Source organism: Apium graveolens, chromosome 7, assembly GCF_009905375.1.
Source record: "Apium graveolens cultivar Ventura chromosome 7, ASM990537v1, whole genome shotgun sequence".
Lineage (NCBI taxonomy): Eukaryota > Viridiplantae > Streptophyta > Magnoliopsida > Apiales > Apiaceae > Apium > Apium graveolens.
This window is the reverse complement of record NC_133653.1, coordinates 258,333,116-258,357,310: the sequence shown is the minus strand read 5'-3', so window position 1 is coordinate 258,357,310 and position 24,195 is coordinate 258,333,116. Positions and strand designations below refer to the sequence as shown.

Here is a 24,195-nt window from a genome sequence, read left to right as displayed (position 1 = left end):
ATGGCGAATCACGTACATGCTCATATATCAAAAACAGTTAAACACATAAACGAATTAAAAACTTTTCGCAAGTAGCTCTGATACCATTGAAGGGTTTTTAGCACATAAACGCAACCAAAACGTAAATTTAAATCTTAAAAAAAACCGAAACCCTCCGCAGGATCCATGCGAAAAATAATATTTAATTCGTAGTTCAGTATGTTTACCTTAAGAAGTTTTACGTTAATGGAAAGATGGAAGTCTTTAATAGCGATCCAAGAACGATGAACGGAAATCCCTAGCAACTGCTCCTCAAGTGTGAAGTACTCCACCAGTATCCACCAAGAGTACAATGTGATGGAGGAGGAAGAGGTTGAGAGAATTAGTTGCCTCCCTCTTGTTCTACTTTAGAATTAGGGTTAATTATTTGGGTTGAGGCAAATAGGGTTTATAATAGTATATTTATAGGCAAAATTTTCAGCTGAAAATTTTCCATAAAATATTATTATTATTAACCCTTTAATTGATTATTCTTATTAACCAATTAACTAATAATTAAAACACCTTTTAATCATTAATCCCTTTTTTAAACACTTTAGAAAAATAATTCTCTCACTTGATTTAATTTCCAAAATTAAATTCTTAATTAATAATTTTAAGAATTAATTAAATCTCATTTAATCAATTATTAAATATGCTAATTAATTATTTATTTCATAAATAAATAATTACCAGTCATTATTAATTAATTCCTCCACCATTACATCATTCTCTTTTATGGTGTGACCCTGTAGGTTCAATATTAAGCCGGTAGTAGAAATAAATAATAATAAAACTATTTTATCATTATTTATATAAATTCTCTAATTCATTAAATATGATTAATTAATAAATTAATCATATTTATTCTACATCGTGAGGGATACTTCTCAGCATATCGCGACTATCCGGATAATACGAATTCACTGCTTAGAATACCAAAAACCATTCAGTGAGTAGTTACCATACAATCAATTCCTTCTACCCTGCAATGTCACGATTAAATACAAGGCATGGAACTTGTGTCAAGCCTATCTTATTTAATCATTTGCTTTCCCATTCACGATGCTTAGTTCTATTTAATGTAAATTAGAAACTCCTTTCTAATTTCATTCACTCTGGCCAGAGATTCCTGAACTAGCATAAGTGGATCAGCATTGAACATTCTCTTCCTTCACTGGAAGGGGTAGATCCTTTATTGATCATACACTATCTTCGTGTACAAATTTCTATACCCAGTAGAGCCCTTATAATTGTCCCTTGAGACTAAGAACTAAACCAAAGAATAGTTCAGTATACACAAGATGACTATGATGACCTCAAATCTAAGGATACTTGTACAACTATCACTATGTGAACAACTGTTGACACGTGAGTGAACTCCATCAGTTGTTCAGCTGTGTGAGTCATGTTCAGTGAACTTATTCTATAATAAGCACCTACATACTAGCTATAGTGTCACCACACAAATGTCTATGAGAACAGACATCCTTCATAATGAAGCAAGCATAGTATGTACCGATCTTTGCGGATTACTAATTACCAGTTAGTAATCCTACGACCATGAAATATTTAAGTTTAGAGTTATGATCTTTTAGGTCTCATTATTATGATCTCATCATAATCCATAAAAAAGCTTTACTCTAAACTATGGTATATCTTATTTAAACACTTAAATAGATAAAACCCGCAATAAAACCAAAACAAGTCTTTTATTAATTCAATGAAATCAAAACAGATTACATAAAAGTTATTCCTAAATCATCATACATGATTGGACTTAGGACACATCTCTTTCAGAAAGAAGGTGCGCCCTACAGATATGGGGAGGCGCGCCCTTATGCATACGAGAAGAGTAATGCTGACGCCTTACATAATCAAGCCGCGCCCTCATTGGTGAAGGAGGCGCGCCCTATTGGTATATGAAGAAAGTAATTCAACTGATTCTTAGAGCTATCCCCTAAGGTATTAGGGCGCGCCATAAGTGAGAAACATAGCTTGGATGGGACTTCAACATGGTTACTTGGACGTGTTCTTTGGATGATTCAAGGAAGATGGAGAATTATTATTGCTAACATATTTGGTGCAAGTACTCTATTGAATAACTCCTTTCTGTAGCATATCTACAGGAAAGGATGTGTCCGTGGTCAGAGACCTCCAGGGGTATGCCTGGACTGAAGGCCTCCTCCTGTAGTCAATGGGTGTCCTCATTGGGGATGTGGGGTGAAATCTGGTGTGTGCTTTGGGAGCTCTGTCTCTGTAGTCAACGGGTGTCCTCGTTGGGAGACTTTGGAGTATCCTGCACTTTGCACCCAAAAGCTTAGGATCACTTGTCCTGCAATCTAGTAGGGGCTCCTTATCGGGGGACAAAGATGCGTCCAACATTTGGGGTGAACCACGGCTATACCTGCGTCCGCAGACTAGAGAAACAGCTGGTAGCGGAGGGTTATCCTTGGCCAGGGAGATGCCTTATCCGTGAAGTCTCGAAACCGCGGACGAGCCTTGGGCCTTTGTGGTTGGGCCTCATAGGCGGACATTCCTAAAGCTAGTAGAGTACGGTTTCCAGTAGGTTTCCTACTGGGCCTCGGGATAAGAAATCTAAGCCCATTAGGTTTCTTGTTCCCCAAGAACTACGTGGGCTTGATCCCCTATGAATAGGGGTACGTAGGCAAATTGTAAGGGGTCAGAAGCGAGAGCGCAAAGGAGCCACCACTAAACCTAAGCAATCTCAGCCCCCAATAATCACTACCACCAAATACTGTTCATCTTTTCCGACGAATACTGTTCATCGGATCCACCAGTTACTGTTCAAGTTTCCGACGAAGAACCGCCGTCACAGATCTTGTTTTCCGCTACGAACCTCAAGTTTTGTTACTCCCAAATTCCTCCGTCAACATAACCGAACCGAGATTTTGAAAACCGAAACCGGTGATACGGTTGCGGTTTTCGATTTTTAAAACCGAAGATTTTCAGTTTTGGTTTCGGTTTTATCCCGAAACCGAACCGAACCGAACCGTGTTCACCCCTAACATGAAGTCCTGTTTACACGTCAAGATTGATTATTGATGAATTTATCTGAACCGATCCAACTTAATATGCCAATGTCATTAGCTCGGTTACTTCAACTTTATTACCTGACAAAGTTTATCGCCATAACTCTCTTTTAAAACATAGTACTAATAATATACCGTATGCACAAATCTTATATCTCACTGACCAAATATTAACATCTCTTTTTTGCATGAATCAAGTAAATTTTCATCTCGTTGATGATGATCCTATCTAACTATCCTATTAAGTTTTTGGTCTTTGTCTCTTTATTTTCAAATTGCTAATTTGGCTAGTCAATGCTATATTATACCGCATGCTACTTTAATTTTGAATATTTTCTTTTTAGGTTTCGAAATATTTGAATGGATAATTTCAGTATTATATGGTTTTGTTCATTTTTACGAATTTGATAAATCACGATTTTATTTCTTTTACAACTATTTAAAACCCATTAAGTTATAAGTTCTTAATTGGGTCATTCTATCTGGGTTATCACTTTCAAATAGTCGCTAAAACATTCTATTATTATCATTTTGTGTGTGTTTTTCTTCTACTTGAATTATGCGGTTCTTGTTTAGTTGAACATATAAATATTGAAATTGACGGCACAATTTATATATTCAATCATTTGACTATTAATACAAATGGGACAGTTTTTTTAGTAAATGGAGTAAATGGGACAAACCCTTTAACAATTAAGACAGACTCAATTATTTCTGCCGAATGCAAATTACTATTATTTCTGCCGAATGCAAATTACTGCAGTAATAATTAAAAATAAAAATAATGCATAAGTTATCAAAAATTTTCACTTAGTTCGACTCCTACTACTAATATATGACCTACATCCAATTCAACATGCCAACTTGTATAGAGAATATTTTATATTTATTTCAATAAAGAACTTACAATTTTCCTTGATTAAAAATGAATATTCATGAAAGAAACCTTTCCACTAACACACTTGTTACCTAGCACTATTGTTATCACCTAGCCCACTAGTTCTTTGGCTAATCCTTTGAAATCAAATCTTTGCCACAACCCGAAACAGGTCGATAAATACACGCAATGAACAACGATAAAGATTTACAACTCAAACTATCTTCTTATTTGACTGGAAATTTAAGGTATAGAAATAAAAGAAGTTTTCAGAAAGAATAGTCATGTAAGCATTAGTTGTAATCTGAAAATATGAGATACATTCTTATTTGATAGGATATTCAAGAGAATGAAATAAAAAAAGTTTTTCAGAGAATAAAGATAGAACTTAGGATGAACATTAATTTCAATGTAAAAAACAATATGTGTATTTACACATGAGTCTAAAGGGATCGATTTTCAAAACAAAGAAAATATAAAATTAGATAATCTGTTTGTTTAAAAATATTTGAATAAATACTTGTAAAACTACCCGTTAGTTAGTTGTAAAAGATAAATTTTAGAAAAGATAAATTTTAAATAGATCAAGAAAATTTTTCAAGATACAGTTTATTTTGGAGCTAAATTAACTTATTTACTCAGTCAAACACAAATACAAACAAAATCTATTAATTAAGACAACTATTTAACTATTATATATTTATCGAGACATTTTGAAATAAGCATCAGAAACCTGCAAATCAACAAATATTTCTTCAGTAGATTCCTAATTTTGGAATTGGAAAATGATCCAAATCAATTTGGGTGAGATTTTTTGTATTTGGGTAGAGTTGTTTACAATTTGATCCCCTTCATAAATTTTCAATGTGGCAGTTAGAGTTGGGCAAGTTTAAATAAATATTTTTTTAATAAGATACATACTTCTATTCAAAAGTTTTTTCAGCATAAAAAATATTATTATCTAACCCAAAATCATGAATCATGGTCGGGAAACTTAGACAATAAAATCCTAAAATATGAAAAAGAAAACACCCAAAGAGAAAACAAAAACATGGCAAAACAAATTATCTGAATTCTAGATTAATGCACCCAACACACTCTTTTGATCCGGTTAACAATTTTTAATCTAATTTCATCTATTATCAATTAGTTTATACCCGATACATGGTATATTTTATAGAAATTATTATTTATTTTATATGCCAACTTTCTCATGGCACTTAATCATGCTTATTTTCATTTTATATTTTTTTGTATGAAATTTTATTTTTATAATTTTTAAAATTATTAAATTTTAGATTTCATATATATTTCTCACTCAAACTTTATTATAATATATTTTCAAACCTTACTCGTAATTTTTTTTCTATAAAATGCACAATAAAATTTAAAATTGTTAATAGTCATTATGTAATACATGTATGCTACTAAAGACCAAATCACTTAAATTGTTTTACATCAATTATATATAGAATATAATTACATAGATACAAGTTTTTCACTTGCAAGTTAAGCTCTAGTTGATTAATAATTTTGTCATTTATCCTCATACAATTTTTAGGAGAATCAATATACATATATACCTACAAATATATAATACATATATTTATCTCATTCATTAAATATAAGAAAAATAAGTATAAAAAATAAAATTACTTTTCCTTTTCAAAAATCGTCAAATATTAATCAAAAAAAATCTAAACTGATTTTATAAATCTAAAGTATTGTCAAATTTATTTAAAATAATTTTACAATATGATCAAATTTAAATTTAAAATATTTTGGTAAAAGTTGTAGGATTTATATAAAAAATATATATCATGATTATCTATGTGAAAATCAAATTTTCTATTTTATGAAACATAATTTTATAGTAAAATCAACAATTCTACCTAAACTATTTATCTATATAAGTAGTTCTACACAAAAGAAATTAAATATTGTCAATAAATCCGTTTGAATATAAGTATAAGTATGATCGACATAGACTATTTCAATTTGAACTCAAAAAGTTGATTGATATAATACATTTTTATGTATATTTAGATAATTTTCTTTTCAAAATTATTATATTTTGCACTAATTTAAATATTATTTAGTAAATTTTAATATTTTATTATAGAAAATAAGAAATCAAAGATTTAAAGGAAGGTAGCTAATTTTATAGTTAAATTAGAAGAAAATCTATTATTGGGTTATACAGGCTTTTATATTTTTATTTGGAACCAAAAGTCAAATTTTAATAATTTCAAAATTGATATGAAATTTATGAAATTATTATTTATTATAAAGTAGTCCAATAACTAAAATTGAGGAGATGATCCGTATATTAAAATCTTATATTCAATTATGAATACCTCTTTAGACTATTATATTAAAGTCAAACCGTTAAAAATTTTGATTTGGAATTTCGGTCATTTTACTTAATAGTATTATTATTATCAACAACTAATTTATTACCTTTTTAACTTAAATAAGTTATTTTTTCTATTTCTCAATTAAAACATCTTATTTTTCAAAAATATCATGATTATTCTATTTAATAAAATAAAATTATCATATTATAAATATTAAATAACAATCGATAACCTTTTTTCAACTAAAATACATTAACTTTTCTATTTGTTTAACAAAACTCTTTTTTTTTTAAAAAGTAACACGAGTAATTCTAATAAATAATATATAATAAGATAATAATATCATATATAATATTTATTTAATATAATAAAGAGACATTGAAATTTTTGGCTTTCGACCATTTATTAATATTATTATTGTTTTAATAACTAACTAAGTACATTTTTAAACTAAAACACCAATTACATTTTTCAACTAAAATATATCTCTTTTTTTCCCAAACTAAAACATCTCTCTTTTTAAAAAAATATTATGGGCTACTATATAATAAAACTTGAAATTATATTCTCTATATATTATATAATTCAAAAGTCTTGATTTTAGTTTGATTTTTGGTCATTTATTAAAAAATATATTTTTATTAATAAATAATTAATTGTCTTTTTCTACAAAAATACTAATTACTTTTTTAACTAAAACATATTATCATTATTACACGTATCTAAAGTACATACATTATAGTTCAAGAATTTGCAATTATGTCATCCTAAACCTGATTGCCATGTAATTATTTTAAAAATCTGAAAAACTGCCCTCTATTTATCTCATAACTAGGGCTGAGCATTCGGTCGGTTCGGTCGAAAACCGAACCAAACCGAACCGAAATAACAATTTAGTTCGGTCTAAAATCAAACCGAGTTATTTCGGTTAATTCGAGTTCGTTTTCTTATAAACTGAATTTTTAAAAAACCTTCACAGGCTAATTTTAGAGGTCGTCGAAAAGTAGGAAAGGGTTTCATCTCCTCTGTTTAGCATCTCGCTTTCTTTCTTTTAGTAAAAAATAATTGTTTAAGACTAACACTAATATAATACCTCAAGGGTGAAAATATCGCAGAATATAAAGCTTTTAAAGCTTTTAGAGAATACTCGTAGCTGAACTTTTATTTTGTACCAGATGTCTGATCTACCAAAAATTCAGTTGATGTTTAACATGTTAAGATGCAGTAATTAAAGCTATGCTTTAATCAACATAAACATATGCTCTGATCAACATAGTGCAGGCTAAAGCTTTTCTTTACGTGCGATTTACCAAAACTGAGTCAGAGTCTCGAGTGTGTATCTGTAATTCTGTATTATTGTATTTTCAATTAATATATTTACTGACTGTATCTAATATATGACTGAGTTATATGGAGTCCACCTTTTTGCCGGAGTCCTCGGTTTTGCAAATAAAATATCTTGTAAAACATGTTATTTTACAAAATATATTACACAAATAGCATAACTTCAACAAAGTCATGCAAATCTCATATATTTACAGTACAAATATGTATTTTCTACAACATGAACATTTATGTTCTGCAAATTAAACATGTTTTGTAAAATAATATATTTTGCAATGTTCTTCTTGTAAAATGTATGCAATCTACAAGATTTTTAATAGAGTAGTGATGTTTGTCGAAAAATAAAATATTTTGCAAAATTTTAAGCTATATTTTACTTGCAGAACATATATGGACTCCAAGAACTCCAATAAAATAGTATACTCCATAGAACTTAACTCTCTCTATCTCTATATATATATATAATTCGGTAAATTCGGTTAAAACCGAATTTATATTTTGAAAAACTGAACAGAACCGATTTTATTTCGGTTAAAATCGAAAAACAGAAATAAACGAAATTTTAAAAAAAAAAACTTAAACCAAATCGAACTAAATTTTAACGGTTCTGCTCGATTTTTCGGTTTTGCCTAGCCCTACTCATAACATTATTTTAGAAGCCATTTTAACTCATTGAGTAGTATCTTTTTGTGTTCAACGAATTTGGGACAAATATTATTCTCGTGAAATTGGTCAGTCAAGGACAAGTCATTCATTATTTAATGAATTTCTCGTGTTTCAAAACGGAAACTAAAATATGTTACCACCTTTTATGTGTAAATATCACATATTTCAAAAATATCAGACATATTAATTTAATAAAATAAAATAATTAGTATTATAGTTATTAATAACTAACTAATAAAATTTTCAGCTACAATAACTTATGTTTTCAATCTTCTTCTTACCAAACCTTCTTTTTCCCCCAAAATAACATGAATAATTCTATTTAGTAATATATGTATATATATAATATTTCTCAATATCCGACCAATTACATTTTTTTAACTAAAACGCATTATCCATTCGACTGAAATTAATGATATAAAATTAAAAATTAAATTAAATTACACAATCCAATAAAATTAACAATGTAATATTAATTTTTTTAAATTTTTAGTAAATTAAAAAAAATCATAAAATATTAAATAATATATGTACATAGTACATATTTTAAACTAATTATATTAAAAACAAACATTAATGTTTCATAGGTAATACATTTATAGTTTAGGTTTAGTCACTCAACGCATGTCATTTAGATATATCTTTCAAATTAAATTGATGGGAAAATTTTAGTATCAGAACTTTTTTGAAAAATATCCAACTATAGAACATTTTTGCAAAAATACTCTCGCTTTTTATTTTTTTACAAAAAGTACCATCTTTTAAAATATATTTGCCAAAAAACCTTTTACAACTTTGCAACCATATTTTCAAAGTAAATAAAACACAATCAACGAAAGCTGCAAATTTAAAAATTAATATTAAAAATTATTTTTGGTTGCAGAATGCAACTGCATGAGTGAAAGGCGTAAGTCAATTGATTAACAATTTGCACTAATTAAATCAAATGCAACCAAAAATGAACTTTAATTATTTTGAAAGTCAACTTTTGAAAATATTTTCAAAATATGATAAAATCGCAAAAAACATCAGAAAAGCAATTTTTTTGATATATTCCTTTAATAATCCTAAAAGTTGCTATTATTATAAGAAGTGTAAGGTTCGAATCTCACAAATAAAATATTAAAATTATTTTAACAACAACAATGCATTTTAATTATACAAAAATTATCTTTTACAATATAAAGATTTGTGCTTCGAATCTCAAAAATAACATATCAATTTTTTTTAAAACGCACAAGTTATATACTAGTAATTTTTTTACTAGTAACTAGAGAAGACTCGTGCGACTCATTTTATTATTATTATTATTATTATTATTATAATTATTATATGATATTTTAGTGGATTTTATCCATGTTGTATGATATTTTAACTAAATTTGAATTAAATTTTTTAATAGTAATATCATTAATTTGAATCGAATTGATAAACTGTTTTACTTGAAAGGCAATTGGTTGGTTATTATGGTTGGTTATTAATAATTATAATATTATTATTTAATTTATCAAATAGACTTTCCATGAATATTTTTGGTGAAGAATAAATTTTAGTTGGAATAAATTAAAAAAGGTAAATTATTTTAGTTGAAAAAGGTAATTTATATTTTAATTGAAAAAAAATAATTGATTAGTTATTATATTTTGTGATATTTTTGGAGATATTTTTGTGGGAGAAGAAATAGAAATTTAACGGGTTTTAGTTGAGAAAAATATGGTAGTTCAGCTCAATATTATAATTGGTTAGTTATTAGTAACAATATTATTATAACAAATGATCGAAAATCGTTAAATTATAAATTTCAATGTTAGTACTAATTTAAAAACCGTGCAATGCACAGACTTCCTTTAATATTGAAATATTTTTAATTTAATTTGAGCTGATTTTTTTACTATTAATTTGAATTAAATTTGTAATGCTTTTAGTTGACAAATGTATTTGGTTATTAATAATTATTTTATTTTATTAAATATAATTGTGTATGTTATTTTTGGAAAAAGGGGATCCAGTTATAAAAAATAACATTTTAAGCTCAAGAAGGTATTTTATTATGATTAATTATAATATTAATATTTTATTTTATATTTTAAATAGATTCGTGTGTGATAATTTTGGAGAAAGTAATGTTCTAGTTGTAGGGAATTGCCAAGGTAACGAGTGTATTGTATTTTAGTTTAAAAAGAATATTGTTTAGTTATTATTGTCCCTCATATTTTTTGAAGAAGAGGATGTTTTTGATGGAAGTAAAGCTGTGTTCCCGAAATTGGGAAAGAAATGAAAATAATAGAAAATAATTATTTTTCTCTTTTCTTCGGAATTTGTTTCATTTTGAAGCAAGTGGTGAAATTATATTATTCAACTTTCATTTTTTTGGTCAAACTTTCTTCTTTTTTCGAAAAGAATATTTAAGATAACATAATTTAATTGAGAAAGAAATTTTGTAATGTAGTTGACAAAGGTAATAGGTCGTAATGATAATATAATAATATTCTATACTAAAATATAATAATCAGATCATGAGGCTAGAATTTGTTTTATTTGTGATCACTTATTTTGATTATTAAAAATATAAATAAATAGTGTTATAAAAATATTAAACTACTAAATTGCTATTTTATTAAACAACTTCTTATCCTCCTAAAATATGATCACACCTTATCTTTCTAAATTACAAATACAGTCACAACCTTCTTCCTAATAATTTTATTATTTTTAATATAAATCTAAAATTATTATATTCTTATATGAATATATTAAAGTTAAAGTTATTATATAGTTGAATATAAAATTTTAAAAATATTTATATATTAACGAAATATAAGAAAAATTAAAAAAAAAACATGAATATGGGATGCACAGGTTTTTAAGCCGGTAAAATAAATGACCTGATAATCCCAGATCACTCCGGGCCCTTCTCCTTGTAGGACCCGAACTTAAACTCCTTTTAGGCTGTGACGGCGGCCGTGTGCGGTGTAGCTGTAGGGTGGGAACCTACAAAACAGAACCGGAGGGGGGTGGCGTCCCCGCGGCACCTCCGGCATGAGGATGAGAAAGGGTTTTTGAGGGGAAGAAGGGCGAAGTTGGGATTATGCAGATATGTTTGTGAGGAGTACGTGTGTGCATGTAAGTATATGAGAGAGAGAGAGTATAAAAGCTTGTACCCTGTAATCTTCCTTTTGTTCTACCTTTTATAGGCCTCCTACTAGGGTTTAGGGGTTTGTCCCTTTTCATCTGGACCGTAGGTTGGCCTTTTGGACTGTAGGGCATCTGGACGCCTGGGATGCGTCAGAGTACTATCATATCCGGACCGTAGGAACGTCTTGGATCCCGGGTGCCTGGACGGTGGTGATGCTGCCACGTGTCCAGGGCTCCTCAAGGTCAACGCTGAATCCGTCAGAGTACTGTCAGATCCGGACCGTAGGAATGTTCTGGATCTCGAGAACCTGGACGGTGGTGATGCCGCCACGTGTCCTGGGATCTTGTATTTGGGCCCTGAGCTTCTTCACTTGGGCCTGAATTATTTATGGGCTATAATTTGCCCCCACTCCCTTATGCGGGTTTACCCGGATGGGGGAGTAGAGTAATTGCCTTTGAGCCGCGACGCCTTTGCCAAATTGTGGGGGTTGTTTGATTTGCTGCCCCTAACCCCGGCGTAAATGGGGATGAAACTTCGGGGTTGACTTGGTTAGTCATTTGACTTGAGTTCAAGGTAGGATTCCTTGAAATACTTTGGAAAATTTTGGGGGTTGTTTGATTTGCTGCCTCCTAACCCCGGGGTCAAATGGGGATGAGACTCCGGGGTTGACTTGGTTAGTCATTTGACTTGAGTTCAAGGTAGGATTCCTTGAAATACTTTGGAAAATTTTGGGGGCTGTTTGATTTGCTGCCTCCTAACCCCGGGGTCAAATGGGGATGAGACTCCGGGGTTGACTTGGCTAGTCATTTGATTTTGAATTTGAATTTTGGGCACGGTTTGGTGGGCAAGTACACTCCTGACATTTGATTTGACCGGACTCTGAAAAGTTGTTGCTGCAAATCCGGGATGTCGGACGACTGTTGGGATTCTAGCCGGGGTCAAAGATATACACATTTTATTCGTATCTTTTGAGTGTACAGTTTTTAATTTCCCCCCCTTTTTCTCCTAAAAAGACGCGCCCACGTAATGATTACGTGACAGTTCATGTAATAACTGCTGTGCGGTTACTTTTTGGGACCAATTGGTTTCTGCCACGTGGTTGAGGTAATTTCTTCTTCAAAAACCCTTTCACCTGTCTTTCTCTTCTCTATAAATAGTGCCTTTCCCCCTTCCTTTTTCTTTTACGCAGATAATTCCACGGAGCGATAAAGAGAGAAAGAGAGAGAAACCTGAGAAATCTTGCAGAGATTTTTTGAAGCCGTATTTCTTTCTCCTGTTACTTTGTAAGTGCCTTGATCTTTTACTTTCTTGTTTCGTTTATTTTTCATTCGTTTTTGCGATGCATGCAGCCCTTTTGTGCGAGTTTTGCTTCGTTATTGTGCAATTTTTTATTCGAGTAGTGTGAATGCTTTGTTGCTTTGAACCTAAAATCGTGTAGTTTAATTGATATTGCATAGCGTTTTCAGTGGTTTTGTGTTTGATTTGTGTAAATAACATGGATTTTGGTAGTTTTGTATGTGAATAAGTGGGTTTTCAGTAGTGTAAGAAGTTGTGGGGGCCCCGGGGTGTGTTCTTGGTGTATGTGTTTGGTTGTATGTGTGTGTATATGCTGTAGATCTTGTTTTTGAGGTAAGATACGTACACGATTTGTTTCTAAACTTTTTCTATTTTTTGTCTTGTTTTGTTGTTGGGTTCGGGTTTGGCATTGACTCCGGGGTGCGTTTACATAGACACGTGTAGTATATGCCAGGTAGTCGTTTTAAACGTATTGCTACTCTTAGAAATCGGTATCCCGAGCGTCCTGTCGGGTTAGGTGAACTTAACTCCTTCTACCCCTCTTCCTCTTCTAGTTGTAGTTCAGTAGAGATGCCTCCCCGGGTTGACCAGCCTCAACAAGTTTTAGCTCAGACCCTAGTATTAGGTCCCGGGGGTACCTTATCGAATCCGGATGGGTCGTGGGAGGATGTAGATGAATATTTTATCCAGTGCCGAGTGAATCCCAAGCCCATGAGCTTTTATTACATAGATTTATCCGAGGCATATGGGGGCCCGGATGGTTTGGGAGGCCGGGAGCCTTATAATGAGGATGAGATGGATAGGAAGTTCTTCACCGCCCCGGGGACTAGGTACGAGTGTGGGGCGGTTCATAGAGAGGTCCAGGAGAAATACACATACGCCGAGGTAGATGGTGCCCTTAGGCTTGCCTTTAACCTTGATGACACATACCAGTGGAGATGGCCTGAGGAGCATGAAAGGGTATACCACAGACCAGAGGGGGGATGGGTTGGAATTCCGTTGGAGCATCTCCGGGGCATGCGCCTCGGATTACATCAGTTCACCAAATCCCTATGCCGGGATGTTTATGGTATCCCTTTTACTCAGCTAGCCCCGAACTCGGTGAAATGGATCAGCTGGTTTTTAGCTTGTTGTCACGCCAAAAATTACCTCCCCACCTTCAAACTTTTTCACCATATTTTTAAAATTAAGAGATCCACCGCTCGGCCGATTTACGAGTTCATGTTTAGGATAAAGGATTGTGGGTATCCCTCTGATAAGATGGTTCTCCCGGTTAGTATGTTGACGTCGCTTAAGGGATGGCACCGGGAGTTCATTTTTGTCCGGGGTGGGGATCTGGAGTTCATGCCACTCCATAAGCTTGAAATTAAAACAGATAGGTTTCCGGTCCAGCGGCTCGGGCAAGCAGCTCTCGCGATGGTTTATGCCTTCTGTGGGGCACTTGGGATGCAGTGGACCCGAGACTATTTTACTAGCAATGAGAACATGCATGCTGCCGGATGTAAGTCTATTGCCTTAGCTTTATTTTGATACTGTAACTTTTATTGATTGCTTGTATCCGGGACTGATATCTTGTTGTTTTCCTTTTCAGGCATTCCGAAATTGATTCCCTACCCCCCAAATATGTCTGCCCAACTTAAAGATCTGTCGGCCAAGCTGCGAAGGATTGGGGGAATGACTAGCGTGGATGTTGGGAAGAAGAAGGTTGGAGAGGGTGATGATGCGACCCGGAAGGCGGCGCCATCCCGCCCGGGGAGGACAACAATCATGATCAACGAGCCCCGGTCCGAGGACGTGCAGCAGGGGGATGTGATAAGAGTTCCAGCACCTCGAAAGAGGAAGGGTGCCCCCGCGAGTTCCGGGGATAAAAGTGGTGATGTTTCTGAGGGCCCGGTTTCAAAGAAGGCTGCTATTGATCTGGCTCCGGACACTCCGGATACTTTGAAGGCCCTGCTTGCTAGTTTGACCCCGGAGGATCGCCGGAGGGAGTTGTTTGAGAATTATGCCAGCACGGCGGAGAGGAAGAAATACAGGAAGGAGCCCCTCGACGACTTCCTGGTCGGGCTTCAGGAGGATATCACTGCTGTAAGCCTTTTTCTTATTTGCCTTCTTGTGCTCTTGTATTTATGTTGCCTAATCACGATTTATAATGTTTTCATGCTAACTCCCGGGTTGCTGGACTAGTTTGTATAACCCGGAGCCTTCAGGCGAAGGCTGATGCTGCCGAGGTTTACCAAGTTGAAACCGAGCGGCTAACCCGGGAGATTCGGGAGTTGAAGAAGGCCAGTGCAAGGGAGGCTGCTGCTCATAAGAAGATTATAGATGAGATCCGGGAGAGGCAGGACCGGGCTGAGGCTTCTGTCCGGGAGATGAGGGCTGAAAATCAGAAGTTGAAAGATGATCTTGCCGCCCGGCCCACCCCCGAGGAGGTTCTGGCAGGGTTCCGGGGAACTCCCGCGTATTTCGAAGAGCTGAATGACAAAGCGCTGGAGAAGATCCAGATATGCTGGAATGTTGCTTCGAAGTATCTCGGCGAGGAGCCTCAAGGTACAATAGACGTCTTCCTGGAGAAGTATATAGAAGAGGAGACCCGATTAGAGCAGGAAAAGGAAGCTGTCCGGGCAATGGAGTCTGGTGTTGGGACGTCCAGTAATGTTCCCTTCTTCTCCGGGTCGCCACTTGCTGAGCAGCCTCCCCTACCAGAGGGCAATCAAGAGCAACCTCCTTCGCCTCCCGCCGACTCTGCCACTGAAGCTTGAAGACTCTGCCATATTTTGGCATGTAATTTCTATTTCCTTGTTTTCGGCTTAAGTCATTCCGAACTATGCCTTTTGGCTTTTTAAACTTGTTTGTAATTTGAATGATCTCGATTTGCCCCCCCGGGGTGTGTTTCCCCGGGGTAGTTTAATGTTATTATGCTTCGTTTCCTTCATGTTGATTTGCGTGTTAGAGCTTCTGACTTAGGATTTCAGGAATAGTGAGGAATTTTCCTAAGGATACATGGGCTGTGTTTTAGCGGACCCCGGGATGGGGTAAAATTTTTAACTTACCAAAATTTTATGAATACTCATGGGCTGAGCTTTTATAGGACCCCAGGTAGGGGTAATTTTCAACTTGATAGAATTTTTTTTTTGTATCAGTACACATGGGCTGTGTTTTGCGGACCCCGGGATGGGGTACAATTTTTAACTTACCAAAATTTTATGAATGCTCATGGGCTGAGCTTTTATAGGACCCCGGGTAGGGGTAATTTTCAACTTGATAGAAAATTTTTCTTTTTTATTAGTACACATGGGCTGTGTTTTGCGGACCCCGGGATGGGGTAAAATTTTTAACTTACCAAAATTTTATGAATGCTCATGGGCTGAACTTTTATAGGACCCCGGGTAGGGGTAATTTTCAACTTGATAGAAAAAAAATTTTGTATCAGTACACATGGGCTGTGTTTTGCTTAAATTTGATAGCAAATAAAGGAACAACATAACGGAATTGATTCAAGCTATGGAACACTTAAACTAGAGTTTTTCATTCATATTGAAAGCAAAAATTACATTCTGGGGTGAATGAGGACAATACTTACATCAAAAAGTTATAATATATATGTGGGTGTGTTTCCAGAGTGTGCACCTTTTTCTCATTGGTAGAATTTCCTTAGGCGGTTTCCATGCCAGGTGTTGGGGACCTCGGTTCCGCTGAGGTAGTTCAGCTTGTAAGTTCCCGGACGGATCACTTCTTTGACTATATAAGGGCCTTCCCAGTTTGGCTGCAGTTTTCCCTGGTTAGTTGGGTCCGAGGCTTCAGTGTCCCGGAGTACTAGGTCTCCTGCCACATATTCCCGTATTCTGGCTTTCTTCGCAAAGTAAAGCTTTGTTTTTTCCTTGTATCTTTCCATTTTTTCTACAGCCCGATCTCTTACCTCATCCAGGAATTCGAGGTTGGTCCTGAGGCCTTCTATGTTGGAGACCTCGTCAAAGTTGGTCACTCTATGAGAAAGGGATCCGGTCTCTACCGGTAACCGGGCTTCAGTACCGTAGGCGAGCTTGAATGGAGTCTCCCCGGTTCCCGTCCGGGGGGTAGTTCTGTATGACCATAAAACCTTCGGGAGTTCATCCGGCCAGTTCTTTTTAGAGTCTTCTAGTCTCTTTTCCAGGCCTCAGAGTATAGTTCTGTTTGTGACCTCCACTTGTCCATTCCCTTGTGGATGGGCAACATATGCTTTTTTGTGTCTAATCCCGAGTTCTTTCAGATAGGTTTCAAAATCTGAACCCACGAACTGTGGACCATTGTCCGAGATTAAGACCATCGGGATCCCGAACCTCATTACAATCATGTCCACAAACTTGATGCAGTCTTGCTGGTTAATGGTTCTCATAGCCTTGGCCTCCGCCCACTTAGTCATATAATCTATTGCTACCAGAACATAACGGAGATCCCCTTTTGCTCGAGGGAAAGGGCCCATGATATCAATTCCCCAGACAGCGAATGGGATCGGTGAGAGAACGGATCCCGGGAGGCTTGAACCCTGTTTTGGTACGTTGCTGAACTTCTGGCACTTACTGCATTTTTTGACATAGGCGACTGAATCAGCGTGGATTGTTGGCCAGTAATAGCCTTGTCTGATGACTTTGTAGGCTAGAGCTTTAGCCGCTAGGTGATCCCCGCAGATCCCTTCATGAACCTCCCGGAGGCAGTAATCCGCTTCCTCCGGATCAACGCACTTTAGAGTTGGTGCAGAGAAGGTTCTCCGGTATAACTGATTATCTTCTAGAAAGAAGCGTGCAGCCTTATACTTGAGGTACTGGGCTTTGTTCTGATCTTCCGGCAGGGTACCGTCCTTGAGGTAGGCTATGTAAGGCGTCATTCAATTCTCCGGGTTGCTAACACATAATACTTCTTGTCGATCGGTGCTGGGGGCTCCGAGCTCCTCGAAGTAAACCGAGCTGCTTAAATCTGAGGTATTCTGGACGAGCTTGGACAGCTCGTCTGCTTTCGCATTTTCTTCTCTATTTATCTGCAAGATGGTCGAGTCCGGGATGGTTTCCAGGATTGCTCTAACCATTTCCTGATATCGGGTCAATTTAGGATCTTTTGCGACATATTCACCATTGGTTTGTCTTACCACGATCTGAGAATCGCTGTAGATTGTTAAACTCCTTACTCCAAGGGATTTAGCTAGCCTGAGCCCGGAGAGTAGGGCTTCATATTCAGCCTGGTTGTTTGTTGCTTTGAAGGCGAAGGTGATGGCCTGCTGAATTGCGAATCCATCCGGGCTGGAGAGGATCAGACCGGCTCCGCACCTTTCGGCTGTAGCCGAGCCATCAACATGTAGCGTCCAAAGATCCCGGTTGTTAGACTCTTTTTCTCCTTTGGAACTGGTTTCAGGCGTTTCGGGGGTTTCTGGAAAAGTACATTCCATGACAAACTCGGCCAACGCCTGGGCTTTTATGGTTGTCCTTGGGATGAATTTGATATTGAACTGGCTCAATTCAATTGCCCAATTGACTAACCTCACGGAGGCGTCCGGCTTGTGGATGATTTTGCGAAGTGGTTGATTAGTGATTACTCTGATTTCCCTGCCTTGGAAGTATTGTCTTAGCTTTCTGCTCGAGTGTATGAGGCCCAGTACGAATTTTTCAAAGTTTGGGTACCGGGTTTCGGCATCTTTCAGGACTTGGCTCGCATAGTATACCGGGGTCTGCGTCCCATTCTCCTTCCGGATGAGTGCGGAGGATACTGCTCTTTCCCCGGCTGCGATGTAGAGGTAAAGGGGCTCCCCGGGTTTTGCTTTTGATAAAATAGGCGGGTTCATCAAATGTCGCTTTACTTCCTCAAATGTTTTTTGACAGTCCGGGGTCCAGTCGATTAGCTTTTTGTTCTGGGCTCCTTTTAACAGTTCGAAGAATGGTAGGCATTTCTCTGCCAACTTTGGGATAAATCTTCGAAGTGCTGCTAGGCATCCTGAGAGCTTTTGGATGTCTTTTTGAGTTCGGGGAACTGTCATTTCCATTATAGCTTTGATCTTCTCCGGATTGGCCTCTATTCCTCTTTGACTGACCAGAAAACCCAAAAACTTCCCGGAAGGGACCCCGAACGTGCATTTCTCCGGGTTCAGCTTCATGTTGTACTTCCTCAAGTTGTCGAAACACTCCCGAATGTCCTGGATGTGCTCTGAGATTGTGACCGACTTGGTGATCATATCATCAACGTAAGATTCCATGTTCCTGCCCAGTTGCTCTTTGAAGATGATATTCATCATTTTTTGGTATGTTGCTCCGGCGTTGATTAACCCAAACGGCATCATGACAAAAGCATAGACGACCCGGTGTGTGATGAATGCCATTTTTGCAATGTCTGCCGGATTCATCTTGACCTGGTTGTAACCCGAGAAGGCATCCATAAAACTTAACATAACATGGCCCGAGGTCGCGTCTATCAGCTGGTCGATATTGGGCAGGGGGTAAGAATCTTTAGGACACGCTGAATTGAGGTTTGTATAATCCACGCACATTCGCCACTTGCCATTGGGTTTTTTGACCAGCACATCGTTTGCTAGCCAGTCCGGATACTTAATTTCACAGATTATGTATGCCTTTAAAAACTTCTCGACTTCTTGGTCGATTGCCTGTTGCCTTTCCGGGGCGAAGTTCCTTCGCTTTTGTTTGATTGGTTTTTGCTTTGGATCTACATCCAGACTGTGCATGGCCACGGATTCATCAATCCCCGACGTGTCTTCCGGGGACCAGGCGAATACGTCAGCGTGTTCTTTTAGTAGATCGATAAGCTCCCTTTGGAATGTGGTTTCCAAGCCTTTTCCGATTTTGATTCTTCGGGTGGGGTTCCCGGGTTCCAAATCTACCTCGATTGTCTGTTGGGCCGGTTCTACCTTCGTCTTTTCCTTGCTCTCTACAAACTTTTGAATCCGGGCATCAGCGTTGGTTACGCTGTATCCGGAGTCTTCGATCATGTTCACATCCAAACGGGCCCTTTTACTAAGGTGTTCTCGATGCTTCTTTCTGCTTTGTCCCTTGGGCAGGGACATTATTCTCTTCCGATTTTCCGGTTCCGTTTCTGCCATGACGAGTGCTTGACCATAACATTTACCAGCCATTTCCCTATCTCCTTTCAGTTCTCCAGTGCCTCCTGGGGTAGGGAACTTGAGTTTTAAGTGAATAATTGAGGGGATCGCCCTGAGCTTGGTGATAGTGGGCCTACCAAGGATCATATTATATGAGAAGGTTGCGCTTATCACATAGAATTTCATCATATGGGAGACCTGTCGGGGTGCGGTTCCAAATATGATGGGAAGATAGATGATACCCCGGATTGGAATCATGGTGTTCCCGAATCCGTACAAAGGGTCTTCAAGACAGGGATCCATTCTGAGGTGTCCGAGCTCCATCCTGTTAAGTGTGTGCTCGAATACGATATTAGCAGATGAACCATTATCAACTAGAATTCTTTTTACCTCGTTGTTTGTGACGTCGAAGGTCACCACTAATGCCAAGTTGTGATCCGGATCGAGGCCCTCATAATCATAATAAGAGAAGCAAATTGGCTCGTCCTCCCGAGTCTGGATCACCATCACATCATTCTCCCGATCCGGGCTCCGCGGTGGAGAGGCTGTGCCCCCGAAAACAACATTCACCACATTTTTGCCTCTTCCCGGGGCTCTGTCTTTGTCATTCGAGCCCCTTTGAAGATACTGGTTCATGTTTCCTTTCTTGATTTGGTCTTCTATGAACATCTTGAGGGAGAAACAGTTTTCAGTAGTATGGCCATGATCTTCGTGATAGCCACAATGCTTGTCCCGGGCCCTGTTTTCGGGAGGTGCTAACAAGGGTTTTGGCGGATAATAAAACGGTTTGCCCTTGACTTCACGCAAAACGTCGGCCCGGGGCCTGTTGAGGGGTGTCCACTCTAGTTCCGGCTTGGGTTCCTTCTTGGCCTTTTATTTCTTTTTGTTTTTTCTTGATTCGAGGTACGTTTCCCGGGGTGGGGTTCCCCGGGACTGCTGAATGTAGTTGGCTTGCCTGTCAAGCTTGTATCTCTTGTCTCTCCGGGACGACGAGCGTCGCTACGGAGACTCATCATCATCATGTATTCTTCTGTTCATCTTCATTGATTTGAGGAAATCATTTTCTTTTATGAACTTTGATGCCAACGCATATGCTGATGCCAGGCTTTGGGGCTCCCTATGGATCAGGTCCTTGACATAGCCTTCACAAGATATCGGGTGCAAGTTTCTTCGAAAGATGTTTACTGCCTCCTTTTCTTCTAAGTTGGAGAGTTGGTTGATTGCTTCCTGGAATCTTTTGATGAATTCCGGAAGGGGTTCCTTGCTTCTTTGTTGGATTGTTTCTAGATGACACATCTGCAGCTCGTTCATCCGGTTGGCCCTGAATCTTTTCAAAAATATCTCGCGGAAGTCTTTCCAGGAGTCCACACTCCGGGATGGTATGCGGCTGAACCATTTCTGAGCGCCCCCCTTCAATGTTGACGCGAAGAATCGGCATCTAGTCAGGTCGCTGTAATCATAAATATTGGATATTTGCTCAAAATAGTTCAGATGCTCTTCAGGGTCAGCCAGCCCGTCAAAAGAGTCAAAATTGAAGTGCTTTAGCCCTGACTCTCTAGGGGTGGCTTCCAGACTCTTTGTGAATGGGGTCGCTGCTGCCCCTACTTCCATGTCGCCTTCCACTTTCCTTTTAAGGTCTCAAAGGGTCCGGGCCATTTGCTCTTGCTTGGACTCCTTCTCCGGCTCTGAGTCTGAGGAAACATGAATCCGGTGGGCTTTCTCTTTAACTTGGCCTCCTCCTCCCGGATCCTCCTTTCTATAGATTCTTGGGCTTTAGCCTCTTCTTCCTTCCAGATTCTCTCCCGGAGGGCAGCTTTTCTTATTTCATATCTGGCGTCCTCTGGTGGCTTTTTTAAATTCTTCGCAATCCGGTCGAAGACGGATCCCCGAGATTCTCCGGACTGTTCTTTAGACCGCTCTCGCTGATCCCCTGGGCGGGTCTCAGGCTCGGCGTTCTGCTTTTCCTTCCACAAGTCCATAGCCGCCTGTATCTGTTCCGGGGTCATGCTTCCCCATGGATTTGTATTGATCCCTGTGTGTTTGTGGGCCGCTTTTTCAATGACTATTCTCTGGTCTCCTGGTTGGAGATTTTGAGAGGGAGTCCGGGTTATGGGGAACCCTTCGTCCAGGTCTTCCATGTCTCCATCCCTGGGTTGGGGAGGAGGCGGCAGGAAAGAGGCGGAAACTGCTGCTTTGCTTTTTCTCGTAGTCACGGTTACTTGGAAGTGCTATAAATTTACAATAATAAAACTTGTGGAAACGGATCTAAGAGATGGGTATTAGCGTTCTTACTGGGAGATGGTGTTTCACGTTTCTCGGAGGTTCGTCCCCTCCTTCTAGCGCCAATGATAATCCCAGATCACCCCGGGGCCTTCTCCTTGTAGGGCCCGAACTCAAACTCCTTTTAGGCTGTGACGGCGGCCGTGTGCGGTGTAGCTGTAGGGTGGGAACCTACAAAACAGAACCGGAGGGGGGTGGCGTCCCCGCGGCACCTCCGGCATGAGGATGAGAAAGGGTTTTTGAGGGGAAGAAGGGCGAAGTTGGGATTATGCAGATATGTTTGTGAGGAGTACGTGTGTGCATGTAAGTATATGTGAGAGAGAGAGAGTATAAAAGCTTGTACCCTGTAATCTTCCTTTTGTTCTACCTTTTATAGGCCTCCTACTAGGGTTTAGGGGTTTGTCCCTTTTCATCTGGACCGTAGGTTGGCCTTTTGGACTGTAGGGCATCTGGACGCCTGGGATGCGTCAGAGTACTATCATATCCGGACCGTAGGAACGTCTTGGATCCCGGGTGCCTGGACGGTGGTGATGCTGCCACGTGTCCAGGGATCCTCAAGGTCAACGCTGAATCCGTCAGAGTACTGTCAGATCCGGACCGTAGGAATGTTCTGGATCTCGGGAACCTGGACGGTGGTGATGCCGCCACGTGTCCTGGGATCTTGTATTTGGGCCCTGAGCTTCTTCACTTGGGCCTGAATTGTTTATGGGCTATCATGACCTAAACTCTTAACCAAACCTTTCAATGTTTAAGTATAGATTATATATTTGAGTGGGTATATATAATTTCCTCTCCAGCATCAAGTAGCCCTCTAGGGTTTTAGTAGAGTCCGCATACACCAGGTTGATAGGCCGCTAGCTGGTGACAAATTTGAAGCAATGGCTGGCTGTTTTCCTGAATCAGAAGACATAGTATCAAACATCTTCAAACGATTACCGGTGAAATCTCTTCGCCAGTGCATGCATGTTAATAAACAATGGTATTATCTTATACAAACCCCTGATTTTGTCAAACTCCACTTCAATCATCAATTAAGTTCCCCGGGGGATAACTATCTCCTTTTCAATAGCTTTTCCTTAAATGGAGATTATTTATCTTTACGATACGATGATGAACAAGAATACTACAATATAGAATTTCCTCCTAGAGATTTTTTTTACAAGTCTAGTTGGACGATTGACGGGATTTCACATGGTCTAATTATAGTTCCTATACTACTAGTTATACGGCAGGTTTAGTTTTCGGATATTTCTTAAAGACTAATGATTTCAAAGCGATTAAACTTTCCATTTACTACCATACTAAAAATTATGAAAGGAGGTCAACATATGTTGATGTGTATAGTCTCAGCTCTAATTCTTGGGAGACTTTTAGATGTAACTATGCTGATCTTTCTTTCCCCAACATCTATTGTATTGATGATCCGTCGGAGTTTGTAAATGGTTCTGCATTTTGGATTTGTAATACAAATTCTACCACCAAGGATAGGCTCATCAGGTTTAACGTAGAGAATGGAATTATTGAAGAGATCAAGCTACCAACCGATCCTCTTAATTTTTTTATACGAGCAAGGGGTGAAATCTTTATCTTTTTGACGACCTGCAGTCCCTTATGTGGGTACTTAAAGGCGATGAAAATGTGGTTTGGGAGAAGAAGAAGTGTTTCAGTTATCATATACCGTTAGGTTTTAGGAATAACGGTGAAATGGTACTGACGAGAATGTGGGAGTCTGGATTGGTCTCTTGTGATGTTGATAATGAGTCTACAGAGTTTGCTGATATATGGCCTTCTTTACCTAATAACATTAGATACTGTGCAAGTATCCCCGAACAGACTTTTTATGTTTTTACCGAGAGTTTGGTTTTACTTGATGACAAGTGACCTGCAGGAAAGTGGACGAGAAACTGAAATGTGCTATGAATTGAGCAGGTCTTTGATTAGTTTTTTCTTTTGAAGAATGTTGATTTATTATTAGTGTTACAGACTAAAACTTTGTTTACTTCTTCAGTAGATATTTGCAGTTTTAAGCGGATGCTTTTAGTGTTTTTATATATAAATTTTGTTTGTGCTCAAATGTTTGATTATTTATGAAT

The 24,195-nt window shown here is 37.6% G+C and overlaps 1 protein-coding gene across 1 annotated transcript; it reads right to left on the bottom strand.

Moving 5' to 3' along the window:
- Positions 1-17,608: 17,608 nt before the first annotated feature.
- Positions 17,609-20,458, bottom strand: LOC141674739 (uncharacterized). The gene has a single exon (XM_074481441.1). The coding sequence runs from the start codon at positions 20,456-20,458 to the stop codon at positions 17,609-17,611; it is 2,850 nt and encodes a 949-aa protein (XP_074337542.1).
- Between the last annotated feature and the right edge of the window lie 3,737 nt (positions 20,459-24,195).

Coding starts and splice junctions, on each gene's coding strand:
- LOC141674739 (XM_074481441.1), bottom strand. CDS start 20,458: ATGAACCAGTATCTTCAAAGGGGCTCGAATGACAAAGACAGAGCCCCG.